This window comes from Rhineura floridana, chromosome 9 (assembly GCF_030035675.1).
Source record: "Rhineura floridana isolate rRhiFlo1 chromosome 9, rRhiFlo1.hap2, whole genome shotgun sequence".
Lineage (NCBI taxonomy): Eukaryota > Metazoa > Chordata > Lepidosauria > Squamata > Rhineuridae > Rhineura > Rhineura floridana.
In genome coordinates, this window is record NC_084488.1 from 120,179,145 (window position 1) to 120,203,071 (window position 23,927).

At 43.8% G+C, this 23,927-nt stretch overlaps 1 protein-coding gene and 1 non-coding gene across 2 annotated transcripts; one reads left to right on the forward strand and one right to left on the reverse strand.

Annotated features, from left to right (window-relative positions):
- The first annotated feature begins 746 nt into the window (after nt 1–746).
- On the forward strand, nt 747–850 carry LOC133364709 (U6 spliceosomal RNA). Its single transcript, XR_009758008.1, has one exon. It is a non-coding gene; the product is annotated as a U6 spliceosomal RNA (small nuclear RNA).
- A 10,687-nt stretch (nt 851–11,537) lies between these two features.
- Nucleotides 11,538–19,014, reverse strand: LOC133364414 (vasotocin-neurophysin VT-like). Its single transcript, XM_061584888.1, has 3 exons — nt 18,845–19,014; nt 15,540–15,741; nt 11,538–11,800 (listed from the first exon to the last, which is right to left on the reverse strand). The coding sequence occupies exons 1-3, from the start codon at nt 18,962–18,964 to the stop codon at nt 11,631–11,633; spliced, it is 492 nt and encodes a 163-aa protein (XP_061440872.1). The 5' UTR covers nt 18,965–19,014; the 3' UTR covers nt 11,538–11,630.
- Nucleotides 19,015–23,927: the final 4,913 nt, after the last annotated feature.

The following is a 23,927-nucleotide window of genomic DNA, read 5'->3' on the forward strand; positions in this document are numbered from 1 at the left end:
CCACCTCTTGCAGGGGCTTTCTCTTTACATCCTGCCTCCCTCTTGGAAATATATAAAAAGAGCACTTTCTAACTTGGGGGTGGGGTGGATCTACTATGCAGATGTACACCACCTTGTTCAAGCAAGGCAAGCTTTGGCAATCGTTGTCTCAGATGGGTAAGCATACTCTCTTCTTTCCTGGTGTATAATTCTATCCTTCAGTGGCACTGTTCAGCTGAACACCATAAACTTGGCAGCTTCTCTCTGGGACAGCAGGGTTGGTAGGACTCATTTGTGCTATCACAGAAAGGTTGTTGGGTGTGGGATATATTTCAGAATCAATTCTCCAGGAGTGGGGAAAGATACAGATGTTGCTGAATTACAACCCCTGTCAGCCTTAGTATGCGTGACCAAAAGCGAGGTATGATAGTTGTTCAGCAACATCTGACAGGTGAGTGAACATATGAAACTGAGTCAGATCCTTGTCACCAGCACAGATATCAGATAGAATCATGAATCATAAAATAGTAGAGATCCTGGCCCTCCTCTATGTGACAACCTTTCATGTACTTGAAGAGTTAAAAACATATAGTATAGGAATTCCCTGGGAAGAGCGACTGATTGTTAAACCACTCCTAGGATTGTAGTTCAGTGAGCGGAACAGGTATCTTAGAATCATAGAATAGAATCATAGAATAGTAGAGTTGGAAGGGGTCTGTGAGGCCATCAAGTCCAACCCCTTGCTCAATGCAGGAATCCAAATCAAAGCATTCCCGACAGCACATATGCTAAAATTGGAATGATACAGAGAAGATTAGCATGGCCCCTGCGCAAGGATGACATGCAAATTCGTGAAGCGTTCCATATTTTTCTGAGTTGCCTCTACTTTATTGTTTAGTTATCATTTATTGTTACAGTTTTTATTGTTTGCTTTCTGATATTCTGTTGTTTTATATGTTTTGTTATGTACATCGCTCAGAGTGGCTGGTAAATCCAGCCAGATGGGCAATTAATAAATCGAATAAAATAAATAAATAAAATAAATAAATGGTTGTCCAGCTGCCTCTTGAATGCCTCCAGTATTGGAGAGCCCACTACCTCTCTAGGTAATTGGTTCCATTGTTGTATGGCTCTAACAGTTAGGAAGTTTTTCCTGATGTTTAGTCGAAATCTGGCTTCCTGCAACTTGAGCCCATTATTCCGTGTCCTGCACTCTGGGAAGAGATCCCGAGAAGATATCAGACTCCCAGTTATTTTAGCCACACATCTTTGACCAGTCTCTCAAGGTCGCTGTGGACTTGTGCTAAATTAAGAAGTCTTACTACCTTTGCATACCTGGAATCATGACCATGCACAATCTCTCATCCTAAGGCAATGCAAAGGTCTCGTGCTCTAAATTACCCAGGGGCTCTTTTCCTTGCTTTCAATCTGTTTCAGTCTCTGATTCATCCTTGGATCATGTAAACTTGAAAGAACTGCTACATTGGGGCATGCCAGTAGCCTACAGATCAGCATCTGACAGTGGTTAGCTGCTAGTTTGGAGACCATTGTCTTTAAGAAAGCTGGAAGTGGTTTGAGAAAGGCATCCCTTCCCAAGGAGTGCACATATTTTACAATTGTCTTTATAGATTTTTGCAAGCCATCTTGAATTACACATTTTGAAAAAAGAGGGATATACGTTTAATACCTGTGTTTGTGTGCGTGTGTATGTTTATATATATTCCCAGGCACCCAAAACAGAGGTAAGGTGTCTTCTGCATGTTTAACAGCTGCATGACAGGCTGCATTGAGCTGTATTCAAGAAAACTTTAGTCAGAGTAGACCCATTGAAATGAATGGGCCTACATTTTTAATGGCAATTAATTTCAATGGGTCTACTCTGAGTAAACAGGAGTTGAACACAACCCATTGTGACAACAATCTAGTGCAAATCTAGTGTGTGTATATTGACAGAAAGAGAGTTATATAAACAGATAGTCTCACTGTTGCCTCTGATTAAATAGATCTGAAATATGCGTCTCTTCACCCACTGGAGGTAGAAGAGCGACGGGTGGACACAGCACAAATCAGTATTTTTTGTCCTTGTCCAGTGAACTTTAACTCTGGAAAAAAAGCTGCACAGACCTTGAATCTTTAAGCTGGATAGGAAGGAGAAGGGAAGAGTGGAGTTAAACTAGCAGCTCAATGTACAGGAATAATTGATGTGTATTCCAGACCTTATCCATGCATAACATGAGACAATGAGGTGCAAATGAACCAAGAGATTTCGTAGCAGGACAAATGCCCTCCTGATTAATCAGATTAAGGCAGCTCTGAGGCTTTGCTTGCTTAGAAGAAGGGCCACTATGAAAGAACATTGCTGCTCATCAAGTCACTGTCCCATCCTCTCCTTAGGCAACACTAGCAAATGGTGCACATCTAATCAGTGTCTCCCAATGATTTAGATTTATAAGGCTTATTATTTAACTTTTATTCTGTAGGCATCAACGACTCGAGGCAACTGTGGGTTTCTTTCTGTACAAAGAACTGGCAAAATCCCACATTGGACGTTAGCTGTGACTATTGGCAGAGCAGCAAACAGCACCAGAAGCTGAGCTCTGTGTGGGTGAACACACTAGTCACCTACAGCAAAGTGTTTCCATTGGCCGCACCTGGAGGTGCAACAGGTTGATCTGCCAGTCAGTTGTGAAATCTATTTGAAGCTGATTTTTTTAAAAAAACAACAACAGCACTTGAGCTGATTTCACCAGGTTTTACAGTAAAAAAAGGGCAGAGTTTAACTAGTGTCGTGTGCCCCAGTTGTCAGAAGAGAGAGGTGGAGATGCACCGGAACCAGTAGAACAGTTACCCTGAATCTTACCTGAAGTCACACACTTTTTTCCTGGATACAATCACACTGAGGGAAACCAGGTGGGCCTATGGAAATACTTTGTTCTGGCGACTAGTGTGTTTACAGCCTGAGACTCTCAGAAAATAAGAAAGCTTATTTCTTATAAGGGAATACATGCTTCATAGTAAAAAGTTTCTAGTTCTAGCTAACTAAGTTAGCCATACTTGGTCTTTGCTTTCTTGCTGCTTCAGAGAGAGAGAGAGAGAAAAGATGTCTCCTCCTAGGGTTGCCAGGTTCAGGGCCTGAGACTGATCCTGTATCTTTAGGAGAAGAGAAAGTCAGCCAAGTGCAGGTGTTCTGGCAACACTGTAATGAGAAAAACCACAAGGTGGAATTCTCCCTCCTCCCTCCACAACTTTTAAAGATACAGAAGACCTCCTGGAGGCCAGGCCTGGCAACCAAGAGGTCTTCTGTATCTTTAAAAGTTGCGCCCTAAGAGGTGGCTAGGTGTGCATCAAATATTAGGAAAGTATATTTTAAAAATGAGAAAAAACCCATTTGTATAGGGTAAGTAATAGTTTTCTATAGTTTATTTTTATTCATAGTTTAAAATATATTAATATATTTTTAATTTTGTACACCAAGTGCACCAGAAAATTTCTATATGTTTTACAGTGTGCCGTGAACCAAAAAGGTTTGAGAACCACTGCTCCAGAGGAAGTAAACATATAAAATTGGGGGCCGGGCCACAAGGAAGCAGTGATACTAGACTTTTCCAGAGGAACACCTACTTGTGTGAAAGGAAAACAGTGGATTGGAAGCTACCACTGAGAAAGAAGTGTGGACCTGGAAAAGCAATTGCGATGGTAAAAGCAGTGTCTTTAGTACAAAGGCTCCCGTGTGGATAAGCCCTTACTTTGTTTTCCAACATGTTTAGTGGGGGTTGTATATTATTATTACTAACCACCAAAACACCTGTTAGTATGACAGCTTTGAAGGGCAAGGAAGAGAGCTTGTGGATTGGAGAAGCTCCAGGATTGGGGGAAGAATGTGTCATGGACAAGTTTTGCCTCTACCACAACAATGGCTGGAATTCTACAAATGCATCCCATCAGTGCAAGGATTAACCCTAACAGAACAGGACTTTCTCCTCCCTCCTCCCCCTGAGCATATCTCGCACCCTCTCCAAATCTGCTCCAAAGGGTTGGGGGACCCTTAGAACAGATTTAGGGGGCATACAGGGAGGGGAAAGCCCTGTTGTCCTAGCGATAATCCTTGCACTGTTAGGAGATCACTAGATGGAATAACGTTTTTAAACTGTAACTGTGTTTTAGAATGTTCTTAAAACAGTTTTTAGAATGCTTTTGTTTTTGTTAAATTGTTTTGCCACCCTGGGCACCTTCAGGAAGAAGGGCGGGATATAAATTTAATAAATAATAATTGTGAAATAATAATAGATCCTGACCACTCTATCCAAATGGCTAATTTATTTGGGCAAAGTGCCATGTCTAAATAGCAGGGTGTGGTCTATTTGGAAAGTTGGCTTTCCTTCTTTGAAACAGTTGCACTTTGTCTGCCTTCCCTTATGGAGATTTTTTTCTTCTTCAAGTCCAGCAAGAATGAAACACTGACTAATTTGGTATGTGATTCTGGTCAGAACAACCTTGGCTTGAAGGCAGCTGTTATGTAGGAAAGAAGATCCATGTTTAAGACTGCATTAGGGCAATTACTGAGAAAGCAAGTGCAGTAGAGGGCAGCAATCATGCAAGGCCTTTTATTCCTGATTCAGGGGAAATTAAGGAAGAAGTCAGGTCGGATTGGCTGATGCTTTGGAAGTTGCTTCCGTGCTATGGCCCATTTGTGGTGCTTTTCTGCAATCAGCTGGAATTAAAGTGGAGGTTCTACACAGTACTATATTTAGTGCTATATTATCAGGCCGTGTCATCTTATGGCTGATATCCTTCTATTATGTTTTCTCAGAAGTAAGTCCTGTTCAGCAGCCTTCCTCTACAATCTGAATTAGAGGTTTCCTCCTCGTGACTTCTGCTTCTATTTACTTCTTAATTGCATAAGACAGCTGAAGGGGGAGGGATTTTTAATTATTGGTTTCTTCTTATTATTTTTCTTTCTCCCCTTTACAGCAAAAGAGCACTGCAAGAACAAGATTGGATTATCTATGGGGCAATTCATCAATAATGTCAGGCAGCTGTAAACAGAAAGCAATTAAAGGCAAGGAAAATGAATCCTTCCAGAGGAGAAAGCTTCTAATTAAGGACACAATAGCCCTTAAAAGTCTGAATAGCAATTTGCTTGTGTACAGGAGCAATTCTGTAACTGTGTTTTGAAAATTACCAGCCACCAGATCTGAAAAAAGATGGAAGAACAATGCAGAAAATGCTGGAATGCAATGGATTGGCAATACTGTTATTGGGTTCTCCTTAAAAAAGTGAGTGAACAAAAACTGGCAATTCCAGATTAAATCATTAGTGTGGAAGCAACTATGTTATGATATGATACCTCTGCTTGTGGTTCACCACTTGAGTGAGTTATCACGCCATCCATCTTACTGCCCCTATTCACAAAGACCTTGATTAATTACAATAATATCTTTAAAATTCCAGGGTGCTAGCATAAAGTGTTTAGGTGCCTGAATCTTTTTCAACCCTGAGAATTCTTTCCTTAGACAATTAAAACTTGGGTTATAAAACCATAAAACAATAAACTAGCAATAACAACATAGGAATTGAAATAATTTCAGATAAATGCAACACAATTTAAAGAAGCACACAACAATAGCAGCTAATTAAGGACAACCATATCCTGGAAATGCCAGCTGGAAAAGCACAGATTTCACTGCCTAGCTAGAGCCAATTTGACACACCTCTCTAAGGAGACTGTTCCAGGTTCTAGATGCCACAACCAAAAAGGCCCTTCCCTTAGACAAGGACTATAACACAGGGTAAGGACTGTGGCTCCGTGGTGGAGCATCTGCCTTGCATGGGAAGATCCCAGGTTCAATCCCTGGTATCTCCAGGTAGGACTGAGATAAAACTCCTTGCCTGAGATCCTGGAGAGCAGCTTCCAGTCAGTGTAGACAATACTTAACTAGGTGGACCAGTGGCCTGATTCAGTATAAAACAGCTTCCCATGTTTCTTGTGTCCACTTACCACACACGGTGGACATGGAGAAGGTTTTCAGAACTGGAACCAAATAATCAAACACACTTCTATTTGAGAAGATTATATATGAGATATAATATAAATATCTGACATGGGACAGTTATTTTCTTAGTGATGCACACTACTCACTTTCTCTTGTTGCAGATTGTAGTTCCTGGGCTTGTGTTTCTCTTGGGTAGTCTACTCTTGTTAGAAATTAGATCTTTCAGTAGCTAGGTGAGTTCATCACATTGATAGATGTAGTGAGGCTTTTGGGTGGGGAGCCATATGGAGGGGAACCCCCCAAAACAACCCATTGAAGACTGAGTGTGCTCAGTGGCCAAGAAATGCCAATCAACTGTCTGAGAGATGGAATGAAGTGGAACAGTCAGAAACCTGACCAGAAGCACTTCACAATGCAACATTGTGTTGCAGGTCCCAGTTGCAACCTATACAACAATTTCAGAATGGCTACGGCAAATATAACCACTATGTATTGTATTTCTGCAAATCAGTGTATTATTATTATTTCTTAAATTTCTATCCCGCCCTTCTTCCCAACAACAAAAAAGCAACTGTCCAAGGATGCTGTTTGGTAATGTCAGGCCTGGATCAAGGGAATCTTTACCTCCCCAGGTGACAGATGGGAAAGTGACTGAGAAAAGAGACCCAGCTACAATCTAGTGGACGGTAGTTGATTGTGATGAAGGTCTGTGGAATGTGTTTCAGGAATAGTGATCACTGCCTCCCTATTATGTATACTATGATCTTATTTCTGTGTTGGATGTTGTCCTCTCTCCTGTTTAGTTTTAAGCTCTTCAATTACATTAGTTTATTTGTATTGCTTTGAGAAAATGAAAACATTGTATAATTTGTATGTTTTATATAATATTATATGGATTTGGGTTGTTGTAATCCACTGGTTCACCACATGAGGCAGATGCACAGAGATTCAGCAACTCCTGGCAATAAGTTGCCATCATTATAAGGAGAGCCTGCTGGATCAGGCCAGTGGCCCATCTAGTCCAGCATCCTGTTGTCACAGTGGCCAACCAGATGCCCTAATGCGAGGCTTGAAAGCTGGACCTGAGCTCAACATTTCTTACTTGTGATTCCCAACAACTGTTATTCAGAGACATGTTGCCTTCCACAGTGGAGGTAGAACATAACATCCAGTTTTTGTGTATTTGTTGATATTATTTTAATCGTTCTTAAAAATGGCTTTTTATTGTTAACTTTATGATATGTTGTGAGCCCCTTTGGGGACAACGTGTATCTAAAACTGCTGCTGAGTGGCAGTGCTACATTTAGGAAGGGTATAACACAGAGATAGCCAACGTGGTGCCCTTTAGAAGTTTTACATTACAGCTTCCATCATCCCTGGTTATTGGCCATGCTGGCGGGGGCTGATGGGAGTTGTTGTCCATAGCATCTGGAGGGTATCATGTTGGCTGTCCCTAGTGTAACTTTTGTAACTGTGATGAGGCTAGAAGAGCTGCTAACATAAGAACATAAGCAGAGCCTTTTGGATCAGGCCAGTGGCCCATCTAGTCCAGCATCCTGTTCTCACAGTGGCCAACCAGGTGCCTTGGGGAAGCCCGCAAGCAGGACCCGAGTGCAAGAACACTCTCCCCTCCTGAGGCTTCCGGCAACTGGTTTTCAGAAGCATGGTGCCTCTGACTAGGGTGGCACAGCACAGCCATCATGGCTAGTAGCCATTGATAGCCTTGTCCTCCATGAATTTGTCTAATCTTCTTTTAAAGCCGTCCAAGCTGGTGGCCATTACTGCATCTTGTGGGAGCAAATTCCATAGTTTAACTATGCGCTGAGTAAAGAAGTACTTCCTTTTGTCTGTCCTGAATCTTCCAACATTCAGCTTCTTTGAATGTCCACGAGTTCTAGTATTATGAGAGAGGGAGAAGAACTTTTCTCTATCCACTTTCTCCATGCCATGCATAATTTTATACACTTCTATCATGCCTCCTCTGACCCGCCTTTTCTCTAAACTAAAAAGCCCCAAATGCTGCGACCTTTCCTCATAAGGGAGTCGCTCCATCCCCTTGATCATTCTGGTTGCCCTCTTCTGAACCTTTTCCAACTCTATAATATCCTTTTTGAGATGAGGCGACCAGAACTGTACACAGTATTCCAAATGCAGCCACACCATAGATTTATACAACGGCGTTATGATATCGGCTGTTTTATTTTCAATACCTTTCCTAATTATCGCTAGCATGGAATTTGCCTTTTTCACAGCTGCCGCACACTGTGGTCGACATTTTCATCGTGCTGTCCACTACAACCCTGAGGTCTCTCTCCTGGTTGGTCACCACCAGTTCAGACCCCATGAGCATATATGTGAAATTCAGATTTTTTGCTCCAATATGCATAATTTTACACTTGTTTATATTGAATTGCATTTGCCATTTTCCCGCCCATTCACTCCGTTTGGAGAGGTCTTTTTGGAGCTCTTCGCAATCCCTTTTTGTTTTAACAACCCTGAACAATTTAGTGTCGTCAGCAAACTTGGCCACTTCACTGCTCACTCCTAATTCTAGGTCATTAATGAACAAGTTGAAAAGTACAGGTCCCAATACCGATCCTTGAGGGACTCCACTTTCTACAGCCCTCCATTGGGAGAACTGTCCGTTTATTCCTACTCTCTGCTTTCTGCTTCTTAACCAATTCCTTATCCACAAGAGGACCTCTCCTCTTATTCCATGAGGTGGCATGCCCCCCACTGAGGATGGGATATAGAAATTGGATTCAGTTCGTAGTTGAAAGCAAACCTACTTAATCTGCACTTTCTGAAACAATATGAGAACTGAAACACAGCCATCCTTTGAAATTTGCACTTTTCCAAATTTTGTAATATAATTCTCCAGCCATGTAATGTGTACAAGAATGCATATACTAGGGTAACGTGTGCATAAAAATGCATGAATTAGCAAACATAGCATAAAAATGCTTTATATTAGGGGAAAGTGCTTTGCAAAAATGTGTATTTTGGGCAAAAATGCATACATAATGTGTGTATTAGGATAAATTAGTACTAAAATGCTGATGAGTTTTCATGAGGTCTTTTTTTTTAAATAGCAAACTGAGTGGAAATATGGAGAACTGAACTTAACAGCATTTGACAGATTCGCCCCTCCCTGCTCCCCACCCACAACAGCTGTTTGGGATCAAGCCCAGGGGTACTGCAAGAGGGCGGGGTTGGAGGAACAGAGGCATGGGAGGGGGTGTTTCTGCTTTATACGCCATAGAGAAATGAGGATGGTGAAAAAGAAATGTATCTTCAGGGTGATAGCGAGCATGGGTGATATGTTTGTGGGAAGGTGTACGAAAGCTACGGCTGTCTTCAGTCATGCCCTACAATGAGCAGAGGTGCTTTGGTCCAAGAACAGTTTTAAGGCCCATCTTCAGGTGTACAAGGGGGGCTGAGCATGCTCTGAGGGTTGTGGGCTTGTGGAGAATGCCACAGTGTTGTTCTTTTCTAAGGGCCCACCAAAATCCAGAGTTGCCTTATCCAGAGCCAGATTTTTCTCAGCCCTTGGAAAACAAGCTTCTCTTTGCACATGCAAAGATGAAGACGACATCATGTTGGAGGTATAGCAAGAACCACTCCTATCTGGTTCTCTTTGCATTCCTAAAGGGAGATAGAGAGAGGATCCTCCAGTGGCTAGACCGTCTAATCTTACCTGTGTTCCTCTACCTGTCTTCCTTCCACTGTAAACCGATACTCTCAGGGAGCTGACCTTACTTCCATCCACTTCTTCCTCCTCCTCCATTCAGCCAAGGGAGAGGAGACATTTTGTCTTTATTCATCTCCTCTAGCATGGGGTGAATGACCAAGCCTGGCCATTGTGCCTCCAACTTAGTTAGTTATGCCTTTTCTATCAGCTATGTATTTCTAGAAATATAGGTAGCTTTTCTTATTTTACGAAGTCTAAAGTCTCCATGATTTGAATGCAGGGTGAAAGCTTGCTCCTTTCAGGTAAACCACACAGCTTAACTCAGATGCATCTTAGTGAAATTCTCTGCTAATGCATAACAGGAATGTACAAAGTACTGTCCCTTGCTATTGCATAAGGACAAACAGCCCTAAAATGTCTGGGATTAGGAGAGAGAAGTTCCAAAGCGGTTACAACAAGATCAAGGTCTCCAAACATTTCCACCCGTGGACCATTTGAAAATTACTGCATCTTGATGGACCACTTTATTCATGATTGTGTCTGCCTGTGGCAGCAATTTTAATGTGTTGTGCTAGATGCCATAGGTTTTTTATTCCTGCTTTTATGTCCTATATATTGTCTTTTATTGTATTACATAGAATTTAAATTGTGACACAACATAAGAAATGAGAAAAGAAAGTAAAATACAATTAAAAATCAAGATAAATATTTACTGTGATGGATGTGCTGTCTCTAGTCTAAACATGCTGCGGACCACCTGAATGAAGCCATGAGCCACTGGTGGTCCAGACACAACAGTTTGGGAGCCCCTAATCTAGGCAGCGCCACTAATTTTCTGATATTTATCAGACAAAATATTTGGTAATAATTCTGCAGCTTGAATGTGTGGCTAGTAGAGAAGATGGCAAGAGCCAGGAGGATTGATTGATGTAATCAGCAGCAGTCATTGGGCCTTGACAAATGCCTGGGCCTAACGTCTGCTGGCACCACTCACGGGCTTTTCACAGGGTCACCAATGTGGTGCCACTGTGCCTTCTATGACACCTGCAAAGGGTCTCAGTAAATATCCCCTCAAAAACCCACGACACATGACTGTTTGCTCTTCCTACTCAGTTCCTGTTTTGCATGGGCTCGGCCTCTCCTGCACTGACCATGCCCCCTTAAACATGCCACATCTCATTGGAAGCCAAGACTAGACACCCACCCTTCCTTTTTTTTTTTCTGTGAGCAAGCATGGCAGTGGTTGATGTAGATGCCTTTTTTCCATTGATAAGGCGGGTATTCTATATTTCCATCTCTTCTTCCTGCTCTTTTAGATGTGACAGCCATTTTGTGTTATGCCACAGACCCCCCACGGCAACCATTTTGTGGCTGGTGCCCCACAGCATTCTCTCAAAACTCCAAATATGCCCACGACCCAGAAAAATTGGCAACCCCTGGTTGATCACGAGTCAACTTATTCTCAAGGGACACTTTCAAGCACAAGTAGCAATTGGCACCATGTGCTAGAGGGGAGACATTTGAAGAGATCACTGATCTAACTAAGGCCACATCCACGGCCACATCCATACAATACATTTAAAGCAGTATCATACCACTTTAAACAATCATGGCTTCCCCCAAAGAATCTGGGAAGTGAAGTTTGTTAAGTGTGCTGAGAGTTGTTAAGACACCCCTATTCTCCACACCGAGCTACAATTCCCAGAGTGGTTTAACAATCAATCCCTCTTCCTAGGGAACTCTAGGAACTGTAACTCTGTTTCCATGAATAAATGACACAGGACAAAATGTGCCACACAATGCAATAAAAGACTTTTATTATTTGCTGTGTATTTACATTTTAATCTCCCAATGTTTTTTTTTCTTTATATCTTTTAGGGCTTCTTCTGACTCTTTTTTTCCAGAGGGTGTTTTGAAACGTAAGTAAGAGAACTCCTGTTCCAAGCACTGGGTCTTCTTCCCCGGCCTCAGTAAAACTGCTGCTTGCCCTGTTGCTGCCTGTTTCCGTTTGCCATATGCATCAGCTTGAGGAGGAGATCTCCTGCTGAGCTGTCCAGCACAGTCAGGTTTCTTTCCGAGGCCATTCGACTTCTCTCGCTGTTTTCGTCCACACACGCAGCATCAGCGTTACAGCTCTCTACAGAAGGAAGAGCAAAAAACAAAAAATCTTTTTGTGATTGCGTAGGAGGCATCATGAATAGGGTTGCCAGGTTCAATCCCTGAGACTGATCCTGTATCTTTAGGAGAAGAGAATGTCAGCCAAGTGCAGGTGTTCTTGCAACCCTGTATTGGGAAAAACCACAAAGTGGAATTCTCCCTTCCCCCTGCACAACTTTGAAAGATACAGAAGACCTCTTGGAGGCTGGGCCTGGCAACCAAGAGGTCTTTTGTATCCTTAAAAGTTGTGCAGGGGGAAGGGAGAATTCCACCTTGTGATTTTTCCTATTACAGGGTTGCAAGAACACCTGCACTTGGCCGACTTTCTCTTCTCCTAAAGATACAGGATCAGTCTCAGGGATTTTATTTATTTATTAAATTTATACCCCGCCATATGGCCAAAAGGCCCTCAAGGCGGCGTACAAAAAACACGAACATAACAATACATCAATAAAACATAATACATCAATAAAATAATACAATTGTCAAAATTAAATAACAATTCTCAAAATTAAATAACAAATAACATTTGCAGTAACTAGATATAAAATACGGTAGTTCCCGCATCATAGCATAACAGTTATCAAAAAACAAAACAAAGTAGAGCGGTAAGAACAAAGAATCTTCCATGGTCTTCTTCTCCAAGGCAACCACAAGTGCAATGCTAAGTGTGCATTTAGCGTCACACTTTGCGCGATACCAAGGCGTGCGCTGAGGCGCTGCCTCAGGCAGCCCCTCTCCTTCATACACCTGGAGCAGAGAAAAAACAGGATGGCAGAGTTGTGGAGTAAGTGGCCACAGCTGCTGCAGCAGCACACAGAGTCCTTCCAACACAGAGTCTTCCACACACACCCTGGCAACCCTAATCATCAATGAACCCAACAGGAACTCATTTGGGTTAGTCGTAAGCAACATTTCAGAGGTTGTTATCTCAGGATTGTGTCATATTGGCACAATTTATATCTCGTGTAAATTCAAGGAGGGTGGCCAATATATATATTTTAAACAGCTCCTGTTCCTGTCCCGCTTGATCTGCGCATCACCTGTTCTGAAATGTGTTTTAGATATTTTTACTGCACTTCACAAGTGGCTGAGGCATGGTCTGATTTCTCCAGGTTAAGAGCAGAGTCTGGGTGTACCCCCAAACTAAGGACCTGCTGATTCAGGGAGAGTCCAGCCCCATCCAGCACAGCATGCAGACTTCCATCCACCTGTTGTGCTTGCAGACAGCTCCACAAGGGATTGTAAGAGATGGTGTCTGAGGAGTCAGATCCCTTTAAAAATACTTCTAACGCTATGGTTGCTGCTACCTTCACGGCTGTTTCTAAGCTGGGGTGGGTTTGTGTAGAGGTTTTCACCCTTGCTCCTCTGTCACCATAGTCATCAGTAGAGATGGGAGAGGGATGAGATTCTGTTTGCAGAATTTAAAGGCAAATCCTCCTAATTTTCACTTTCCGAAATAATACACGAACCTAAACATAGCCATCCCTTGAAATTTGCATGTATCTGAATTTTGCAAAAGTGCATATACTAGAGGAAAGAATGCATAAAAGACTATATCAGTGAAAATAATATACAAAAACGCATATTAGGATAAATTGCTTGCATAATGGGTATGTTAGTGAAAACTGCATACATAATTGTGTTTACTGGGAGAAAGTCACACTAAAATGCTGGTGAATTTTCATGTGGATTTTTTTTTAATTGCTTATTGCTGCAGAAATGTGGAAAATTCCATTTAAGGCTGGAAAAATAAGAAATGGAGAGAGCCGAAATGGAAAGATCCATCCCTAGTTACCAGTAACACTTGGCCCTTGGGTAGGTTATAGTCAGGGTCTTAGACCCCTTAATTTTTTTGGGAGCAGGGTCCCAGCAGGGTCCCAATGTCTCCAGCATCCTGTGAGCCAATCAGCATAAAGGAGAATGGGTTAACCACTGAGAAGAGTCTTCTAATATGTTTCCTTGTCCTTTCCTGCTGATTGGAGCCAATCAGAGAGAAAGGAAGTGAGTCAGCCACTAAGAAGACTCTTCTCAGTAGCTAACACTCTCCCCTTTCATGCTTATTGGCTCCTAGGGACATCTGTTGTTATGGGAGAAGGCATTACTAAGGAGCTCATTCTCAACCCAGCAGCAGCAGAAGAAAATAAAAGGATAGGAGGGGGTGTGGCTGTGACTATCATGAAGGGACCTTCCACTTCTGAATTTGCTATTGCACTACTGGTTTTAGTAAGTGTGGCATCAGAGGGTTCTTGTGGGTAGAATTCATTACTTATACCTGGGCTAGAGAAGAGGCAGCCAAAGAAGACAACAGGGGAGGTAACCGCAAGAGAATAAAATAAGAACCTTACTGGATCAGATCAAAGGCCCATCTGATCCAACATCCTGTTCTCACAGTGGCCAACCAGAACCCTATGGGAAGCCTGCAAGCAGGATCTGAGGGCAAAAGCACTCTCCTCTCTTGCAGTTTCCAGCAACTGATATTCGGAAGCACAGTGCATTTAAGTTCAATGGGACTTACTCCCATAGTGAAGTAATTAGGGCTGTAACCTTAACTTCCTGTTTGCACAGAAGAGACTAGAAAGACACACTACCTTCCACTTCCTGTTCCCATTCGAGAGTTGCCATTTGGGTGGCAGTACTATGACAGATGTGGAAATCAAATGTCCCTCCCTATCTCTATGGGATATGCCCCATTTGCTTGGCTCTGGTCACAGTTTTGTTTGGAAACAAGGAGAGACAAACTTTGTTGTTGTTATGCGCCTTCAAGTCGATTTCAACTTATGGCGACCCTTTGAATCAGCGACCTCCAATAGCATCTGTTATAAACCACCCTGTTCAGATCTTGTAACAACAGCACCCCTCAATTATTTGTCTTTTTCACTGTCCATGGTATCCGCAAAGCTCTCCTCCACCACCACATTTCAAATGAGTTGATTTTTCTCTTATCTGCCTTTTTCACTTTCCAACTTTCACATCCATACATAGAGATCGGGCATACCATGGTCTGGGTGATCCTGACTTTAGTGTTCAGTGATACATCTTTGCATTTGAGGACCTTTTCTAGTTCTCTCATAGCTGCCCTCCCCAGTCCTAGCCTTCTTCTGATTTCTTGACAATTGTCTCCATTTTGGTTAAAGACTGTACCAAGGTATTGATAATCCTTGACAAGTTCAATGTCCTCATTGTCAACTTTAAAGTTACACAAATCTTCTGTTGTCATTACTTTAGTCTTTTTGACGTTCAGCTGTAGTCCTGCTTTTGTACTTTCCTCTTTAACTTTCATCAGCATTCGTTTCAGATCATTACTGGTTTCTGCTAGTAGTGTGGTATCATCTGCATATCTTAAATTACTGATATTTCTCCCTCCAATTTTCACCCCTCCTTCATCTTGGTCCAATCCCGCTTTCCGTATGATATGTTCTGCATATTGACTAAACAAATAGAGTGATAAAATACACCCCTGTCTCATACCCTCTCCGATGAGGAACCAATCGGTTTCCCCATATTCTGTCCTTACAGTAGCCTCTTGTTATTGTAACTGAAACCCTTTGTTCTTTCCCTTCCGTTTGTCCACAAATATTTTAATAAGATTTAAAAAAATTAAGCCATGCATTCCTTTCTGGGGGAGGGGGGCTCTTTTTGAGGAACTGCACCAGGGTCCCCAACCACCTTGATCCGGCCTTGCCTCTTGGGGAGGTTTATTTGTCCCTGACACTTACCGTCATTGCAGCAAATTCCAGATGCAGCACATCTCCCGCCTGCACTGCAGGGTTTTCCACCAGCCTCGCATGGGGAAGGCAGGTAATTTTCTTCCAGGCAACGCAGAGTTTCAGAGGTGCCAAAATAACAGCCAAGCTCTTCTCCACAGCAGATGCTGGGGCCAAAGCAATTCCCTTTGTTTCCAGGACCGCATGGGATGCACTACGGGGTAAAAAGAATGAAGGGATAGCATGGAGTTTGGCTCAGGCAACGTGGCTACAGGTGTGCTGGCAGTGGTGACTGGTAGCTCTGATGTCAGTGGGGCAGTGGAATCCACTCCAGGTTTTAGTCTGAATTTTCAAGGAGCCGTCCAAGGTGCTGAAAGTTTGGACTAAAACACAGAGCGGATTCCATTGCCCCCTTGACATTTGAACCACCAGTCACTACTGTGTGCGGGACTGGATGGAGCTTCCATCCAGTCCAGCATCTTCTTTTCCACAGCAACAAGCCAGATGTTGCTGAGAAGTGGACAAGCAAGGGAATCTCTTTCCCTGTGTTCAAAGGTACATTGTCTCTGAAGCTGGAGGTTTCTTGCCACCATGATGGCTAATACAGACCTATCCTCAAGGATGAATTTTTCTAATCCCATTTCAACGCCATTTGCAGCTACCATCCTAGACATACATTCCTGGGAGTATGTCTCACTGGATACAGTGGAGATTACTTCTGAGTAAACATGCATAGAGTCATGCTGCAAGCTGTTCTGTCTAATATGCTGGGCTTTAAATGGTAATGCAAGGTTGCAATACACCATTGTGGCTCCTTTTGTTAAATGTGACACACTGGTCTTCCTGCACTGGCCAGACTGCACTAGATGACCTCTAAGGTAATTTCTGGCTATAAAATTCTATGATTCTAGGGTCCTGTGGACATAAATAAATAAGCAAGCAAGCAAAGAGGTGCCCATAGCTCAGAACAACAGGATTCCCAAGGCTCTTATACTCTTATGTCTAGTTCATAGACCCCTACCAGGATTTACCTATCCTAGTAAATTTAGGATATAGGCAGCATATTAGTTAATCATTATATATTTAATATTCCTCTCCACTTCCATTGAGCAGAGTGATGTGTTTCTCTTTGAATCCATTTTCTTTTTAACAAGGTTTAGAAAGAGCCTTTTTAAACCCCTGTCATACCAAGCAATCCTTATCTGTCACTGATCGCAGATCTGAACATTAAGTTTAGCTCCTTATCTGTCACTGATCGCAGATCTGAACATTAAGTTTAGCAGGCCGATCCTCGCTAAGAGAATCATCTGTTGGATTACTTAACACTGATGTAACTCCACTGATACAACTCAGTTCTAAATGGTGACTGCTTTTAAATTGCTCTCATCCGTCCACAATGAGGCTCCTACAGAACAGAACAGCTGAATGTAACAGGGCTGTTCTGAAGCAGATGGTTTAACCTGGAGTTGTACTACGTTGAAAGGATTGTTTCAAACACAGAGAACCTAAAACCAGGTGGGAGATTTCCTTTTCGTACTGGAGTAAATTTGCTGGCTTTTCAGCTAGCTAGCGCAGCTATCTTTTAACGGTAGCATGATGCGCAGCTATTAGCACATGATAAACTTCATGCTGTTAAAACCATCTGCTTATTTCAAAGCTGCCATAAAAGGCACAAGAGCAGACCAGGCTCTTTTTTCTTATCAGTTGGTGACACTTTTCTGGTCTGGGCACAGAGAAAGTGATTAAAAATAGTAGGGGTGTAAGCATTAATTCAGACAGCATGGCCGAATGGTCAGGATAATGGGAGCTGTTGTAGGAGGCCACAGGTTCCCCACCCCCATTTTGTGGAATCAAGTTTGCATCCCTACATTCACTTTCCTGGGTATAAGTCCCACTTAACTCGATGGGGCTTACTTTTGAGTAGCTAACTAGGGTTGCCAGGTTCAGGGCCTGAGACTGATCCTGTATCTTTAGGAGAAGAGAAAGTCAGCCAAGTGCAGGTGTTCTTGCAACACTGTAATGGGAAAAACCACAAGGTGGAATTCTCCCTTCCCCCTGCACAACTTTTAAAGATACAGAAGACCTCTTGGAGGCTGGGCTGGCAACCAAGATGTCTTCTGTATCTTTCAAAGTTGTGCAGGGGGAAGGGAGAATTCCACCTTGTGGTTTTTCCCATTACAGGGTTGCAAGAACACCTGCACTTGGCCAACTTTCTCTTCTCCTAAAGATACAGGATCATTCTCAGGCCCTGAACCTGGCAGCCCTGGTAGCTACATATAGGATTGCACTGCACTCATGTTTAATTGATGAAGGCTGCAGTCCAACACATGTCTACTCAGAGGGAAGCTCCATTGGGTTCAAGGGGACTTACTCCCAGGAACGTGTGCACTGGATTGCAGCCATAGGCATAAATTGGACATTTTATGTGCATCACAGTTAATGGCCACGAAGAGGAGATATAAGGCCCTTTGCAAAGGAATTGCCAATCAAAGTCTTGTAAAAAGGCAAACAACTCCCCATTCCCCCAGGAAAGAGCATTTAAAGGGGAGAAATGCTGTAACACTGGTATTGGCATAAAAATGCCTATAAATCGAATTCATGCACATGAGCTGTGCATAGATCATGACCTTCCTGCAGCCCTGAAGGTAGGGTTACGCTATGTCCAATTTACCGAAGGGTGTGGAAATAAAGTAGAGCAGCTTGCACATGGTTATCCAGTGGGTTGGCTGCTGCTGGCAACCTGTGGGACAAATGTGGCCCACAGACAAACACACTTGGCTCTGCCAGCACTGAAAGCTTCTGCAGGTGGTGAAAGGAGAGGGAGGTGCCCTGCTTAGCACAGGCAGGAGAGGTGGGTAGGAGCAGAATTCTCAAAGCCATGCTTTGCGAGCCCCATTGGTAGCAGAGGCTTTTCCTTCCTTTTATAGAAGTGCTCTCTGAGACCACTTCTGCACATCGTCTGTTTGATTAATTAAGCCAGAAATTTAAATCGGTTGATGTTCCTAAGTGTCTTTCTGTCTGCCAGATATAAATGTGTGTATGTGTGTGTGTAAATACCCTACACACACACACACACACACATATAGACATTCCTTCACCCCTATCTGCTGTCTCACTATAGTGGTTGCAGCTCTCTCAGGGCTCTTCCATAAGGGGAGATCCCTGTAGAGCTAAGCAATCGAGAACACATTTGGAACCATTCTTGCAACACGATGAAAGCTGTTGAAGTAGTAGAAAAGCAGTTTCTTTCTCATGCAGGCAGATACACCACACACACAAATGCAGGTACATCGAGCCAGGCTGTCTCTCTCTCTTACCTGTCTGATTTCTGTGTCTGGGAATGCTCTCTTTCCTCCGCGAGGGCAGTTCTGGATGTAACAAGCTGAAGACAAGGTGAGTAGGCAGAGGATGTAAACTGGAAGAGAGGTCTCTGGCATCTTGGTGGGTGTGAAAGGTTCGCTAGTAGGCTGTCTTCCTCTCCTGCCTCCTGTTGTTCGCATCTGGCTACTTTCTGGACCACCTGCTCCTTTATACCCTTTCCATCAACGCAATACTGGCCAGGATGTTTGTTTTCTCCGCCCCACCCCTTCCCCCCAACACATACCTCCCACCCCAAGGTAGCCTTGAAATTGCATACAGTAATTGAGCCAATTCAGTGTCGAGACAAGCTCAGGTCCCCAAAGTCTCTCTCTCTCATTTATTTATTTTTTAAAATTGTCACAGGGCTATTTTTTAAAAACATGCATCATAATAATTTGAGTAGGATGGATCGTAGCACTGACGTATTTAGTTAGGGGAAGTCTGTCTCTGGCAATGAGAATAGGAGAGAGGGCCCTCCCTGTGATATTTCTCTGTCTGAGGGTGCAAAGCTTATTATTTCTCTAGGGAATAAAACCAAAAACCAAATCCTGGTAACAATTCCTACCTAGTTTCACTCATCTGTATACTTTTCTTGATGGATTTTATACTTTGCTTGGTATCTTGAGCCTAGGACCGGCCCTCCCATTGGGCAGAGTGAGGCGCCTGCCTCTGGTAGGAATGTGTGAATCTGTCCATTTCTTTCCAGTTCTCATTTTCCCACTCTTAAGTTCAGTTCTCCACCTTTCCACCTCTGGGTGCATTTTTTAAAGTCCTTATGCAAACTCATGAGAACTTTAGTGTGTCTCTTAGCATACATGTTCCTATGCAATCTTGCCTAACATACACATTTTTGCAACACAATTTTCTCTAACACAGTGCAGTTTTGTATGCCGTTTTCATGATTGTAGACATTTCGTGCACACTTCAGTATATGCATTTTTGGCCACACTACTCGGGTGGAGAACTGCATTGCAAAGCACAAATTTAGAAAGATGGCTGTGTTTCGGTTTGCATGTCGTTCTGGAAAGTATGGATGGGGTAGGTTCATCTTTAAGTGTGAGCTGAATCTAACTTCTCCTCCACCCTTAGACTTAAGTGGCAGATTCTGCAGGGTAGAGTTCTGTGTGTGTGCCCTGTGGCCTCCCTGACACTCTCTAAGGTAGCCTGCTGCCCTCAAGAGGATTGGAAGATGCTGTCCCATCTCCAGCGTTGAAGTAAGACTTTACTATCGGGCTGATCCCCTTTTGTGCATGGAATTGGGGAAATGCCATCTTCTCCTTTGCCTCAGGCAGCAAAATGCCTCTGGCAGGCCCTACCTCAGCCATCAAGATTCTCACCATCGTCAAGATTCTGCCACACTTTATACATCTGCCATGGTGCACCCTCTTCTCCCATGGACGACTAAGGCCAAGTGGCCTCTTTAATGTTCTTTCGGCATATTCTGGAAGCGCAGAGCAGAACCAGAGGCCGGGATGCGTTCAGCAAGTCTCGGATGTCTGGGTTGCTGAATTAATTTCACTGCACCTTGGGCATGAGAATCCCCCAGCTGGTTTTAAATTAAACAGCACTTATGAAGGTGGAGTTGAAAGAGCATTGTGTCTTGAGCTCCACTGCTGGACTGGAGGCAGCGTGCTTCTGAATGCCAATTGCCAAGAATCACTAGTGGGGAGGATGCTGGTGCATTCTCAGTGCTGAGAACAGGTGGCCACTCCACGTTCATATTCCAGCCACGTATGTGATTGGAATCATTTCTTTGTCCCCTGGACTAAGTGGGATGACGGCCTTGGCACCCCACTGACAAATTCCATATGATGCTCCTCATGGCCCTTGCCCACGCCTCGCTCCAAACAGAATCCCTGAGAGGATGTCTCTCTGCCAAGGTGCAGATGGCTGCCCAGGCTGACGCAACGTCATGTTGGCGGTATGACCGTTCAGCCCCAGTTCATCCAGCCAAAAATCATCCCCCACAAAAATTCCCATCTGTGTGAGGAGGACTAACGACTTCCATGGTGGCCTTTTCAGGAAGGCCTTCTCCAATTTCTGTTTGCAGTTTTGGAGAAAACGTATCTGTAAGAGACTCCAGTGGAGGAGTACAGAAGCCAATCCCCATCTTTAGAGATTGTTACAAAGACTGACAGCATCTGTGGCGAGCCTGGGAGTGAGTCCCCTAAGCGTTTTGTCTTCCCAGCCAACCTGCATTTGCCGAGCTTCAACAACACAGGTGCCTCGATCTGCATTGGCCAAAGAGTTGAACCTGGTTTTGACTGCTTTGGTCAGATAAAAGCTCTGATTCCCTTGTATTAGAACCAAGGACGGGGTTCAAAGGTCACAAGGTTGTCTTCTTTCTGCTATCCTGCAGCGGGTTGTATACAACACTGCTGTTCCCCTCACGCAACGGACTTCTCACTCCTCCCGTCTCCTCTCTCCTGCACCCTTCTGGGCATCCTTAAAAACTGCTCCAGAGGGTGGGAGGAGGGGCAGCCAAATGGCCAGGGTTGGTGCTGTCTGCAACGCTGACTCAAAACTCCAAATGTGCCCAGCAACCTTCCTTAAAAAGCATAGTCACAGATTCAACTGTATTTTTGGTTTCAGCTCATTCATGTACTCCAGCTAGTCTGAGGTTATTTCATCTGCTTCGTCCCTTGAAGTCGATGTCCTTTTCTTTCGAGGAACTGAAGTTATCTCTGGCCATTTTGGAGGCTTGACTCAGTTTCCCCTCTTGTGGCCTTCTAGGCCAAAGATACGATTCTCTGCTCCTTCTGTTTGGTTGTCAGCACATTCTTCGGCTCTTCCATCTCCTGCCTCCCTGCATCCATCTTTTGGCCACTGCCTTAAGCAATCGATGCATGGCTTGCAGGTCTACTTACATGGCCGGTTTATCTTTTGCCATTTTGGCTTGATTTCGGGCCTCTAGTTTTTTTTCCTTTTTCCTGTGGATCCCCAGTATACCCCTGGCAGGAGGGGCTTTCGGAGGTGGGAAGGATGATGTGGATGTGGCCTGCTTGCATGCACTTGCTCTTCCCTGGGGCCAGGTGTCTCGGGGGAGGGCTTTTGCCATACACACATGCTTCAAATGCAGAAGGTCCCATGTTCAATTCCCAGCATCTCAAGGTAGGCCTGGGAAGGATGCCCTGCTTTAAACTCTGGAGAGCCACTGCCAGCCAATGTAGGCAGTAGTGAGCTAAATGGGCCAATGCATCTGACTCTGCATAAGGCAGATTCCTGTGTTCCTACGGTGATCCGTAACGTATGCTTGTGTGCTTCTAGGTTTCTTTAAGCCTGCAGATAGGTCCCTGCATCCTGCCTTGGAGGTGCTGGAAAGTCTGGGGCCAGGAGAGAGAGAGAGAGTGAGAGAGTGAGTCTTGGGCTGCCCTAATTTAGTAACTGAGGATTATTTATTTATTTATTTATTTCATTTGTATACCACCCCATAGCCGAAGCTCTCTAGGCGGTTTACAACAATTAAAAACATTAAAAACAAATATACAAATTTAAAAACACATTTTAAAAAGCAATTTAAAAACACATGCTAAAATGCCTGGGAGAAGAGGATGGATGAGATGATGGATGGATGGTCTGCCTTCAAGTCAATTCTGACTTATGGTGACCCTATGAACAGGGTTCTCATGGTAAGCAGAGCGTGTTTACCAATGCCTTCCTCTGTGGCTTCCTCTGAGACTGAGAGGCAGTGACTGGCCCAAGGTCACCCAGTGAGCTTCATGGCTGTGTGGGGATTCGAATCCTGGTCTCCCAGGTTGTAGTCCAACACCTTAACCACTACACCACACGTTTAAACATTTACATTTACAATCCACCCCCTACTCAGTGGTGCCGCTTTGATGTGTAGACTGCCCAACCACATGCATCTTGACACTCTTACATAATTCTAAAACATTAGTGAGACAGAGCTTACCTTTGCTAAAGCCATGTTCTCCTTCTTCTTCTAGGCTTGTTCTTCTTCTAGGCTTGTTCTTCTATATGCCTGAGAATTAATTAAGCTTTCCTCCAGTTGACCCAGAAGAGTCATTAAGCCAATGTTGAGGAACCCTATACAGTGCTTCTCCACTGCAACCTGTGTGTGTGCATGGTATTTGCAGGAAATAACCGGTAGGCAGGGAGATGCTCAATTCTTTCTCCGCCTTTGGGTTCCCCCTCACAGTCCCCTACAGCTGTCCCTCCCCACCTCCATCCCCAGACAAGATTCTGAGGGCTGTAGCCAATGCTGTGCCAGTGGGGTTTGACTGGTGCAACAGGATCTCTGTTTCCTCGCCTGTGTGCCCCCAAAATCTGCTCTGGAGAATCCCCCAACCCCCCAGACCTGATTTTGAGGGCACACAGTGGGCTGGAGGGAACAGGAGAGGAAAAGAAACCTCCACTGCATGCATGGAAGTCTGTTGCATTAGCACAGCTGCAGCAGAGGATGTAGCCCCTAGATATTTGTTTGCTGGAGGGCCATCCCTGCAGGAGGTAGGGGGGCGGTGAATAGGGGTAACTGCTGTGGATTTTGGGGTGCCTTGTGACTGGCATTGGTGGGCTCCTGAACATCCAGTGGGCTGTCCATCTCCTCCCTTGCTAGGGAAAGGCAGGGAGGGGAGAGGGGGAAGGCCTCTCTGCCACCGCCGCCAGTGTAGTGGAATCCTCTCCAGGTTGAAAGACAAGAAGCCCCATCAATATTGGCATTCTGCCGGCTCTTGAAGATGCACCAGTTTAGACAAGCATTCCCCTGGTCCCCTAACGTGAACGTCTTCTTTAAATTGCCGTTTTAACTGCTTTAATTGTTGTGCTGCTTTAATAGACTTCCCTCATTGTGGATTTCAATTGTGGGTGTTTATTTTAATGTTCCGATGGAATTGTTTCATTGTGTGTTTTAATCATGTGTGTTTCTACTTTTTCGTAATGGGCTTTATACTTGTAGACCGCTTAGAAGGCACTGTGGCAATTAATTAATTAATTAATGATAAAGCAGTGTTAAAAGAAAAAATGTGGGGAGGGGGGAGAAACCGCTATTGCTAAAATGGCAGCAAACCACCACTTAGTAAG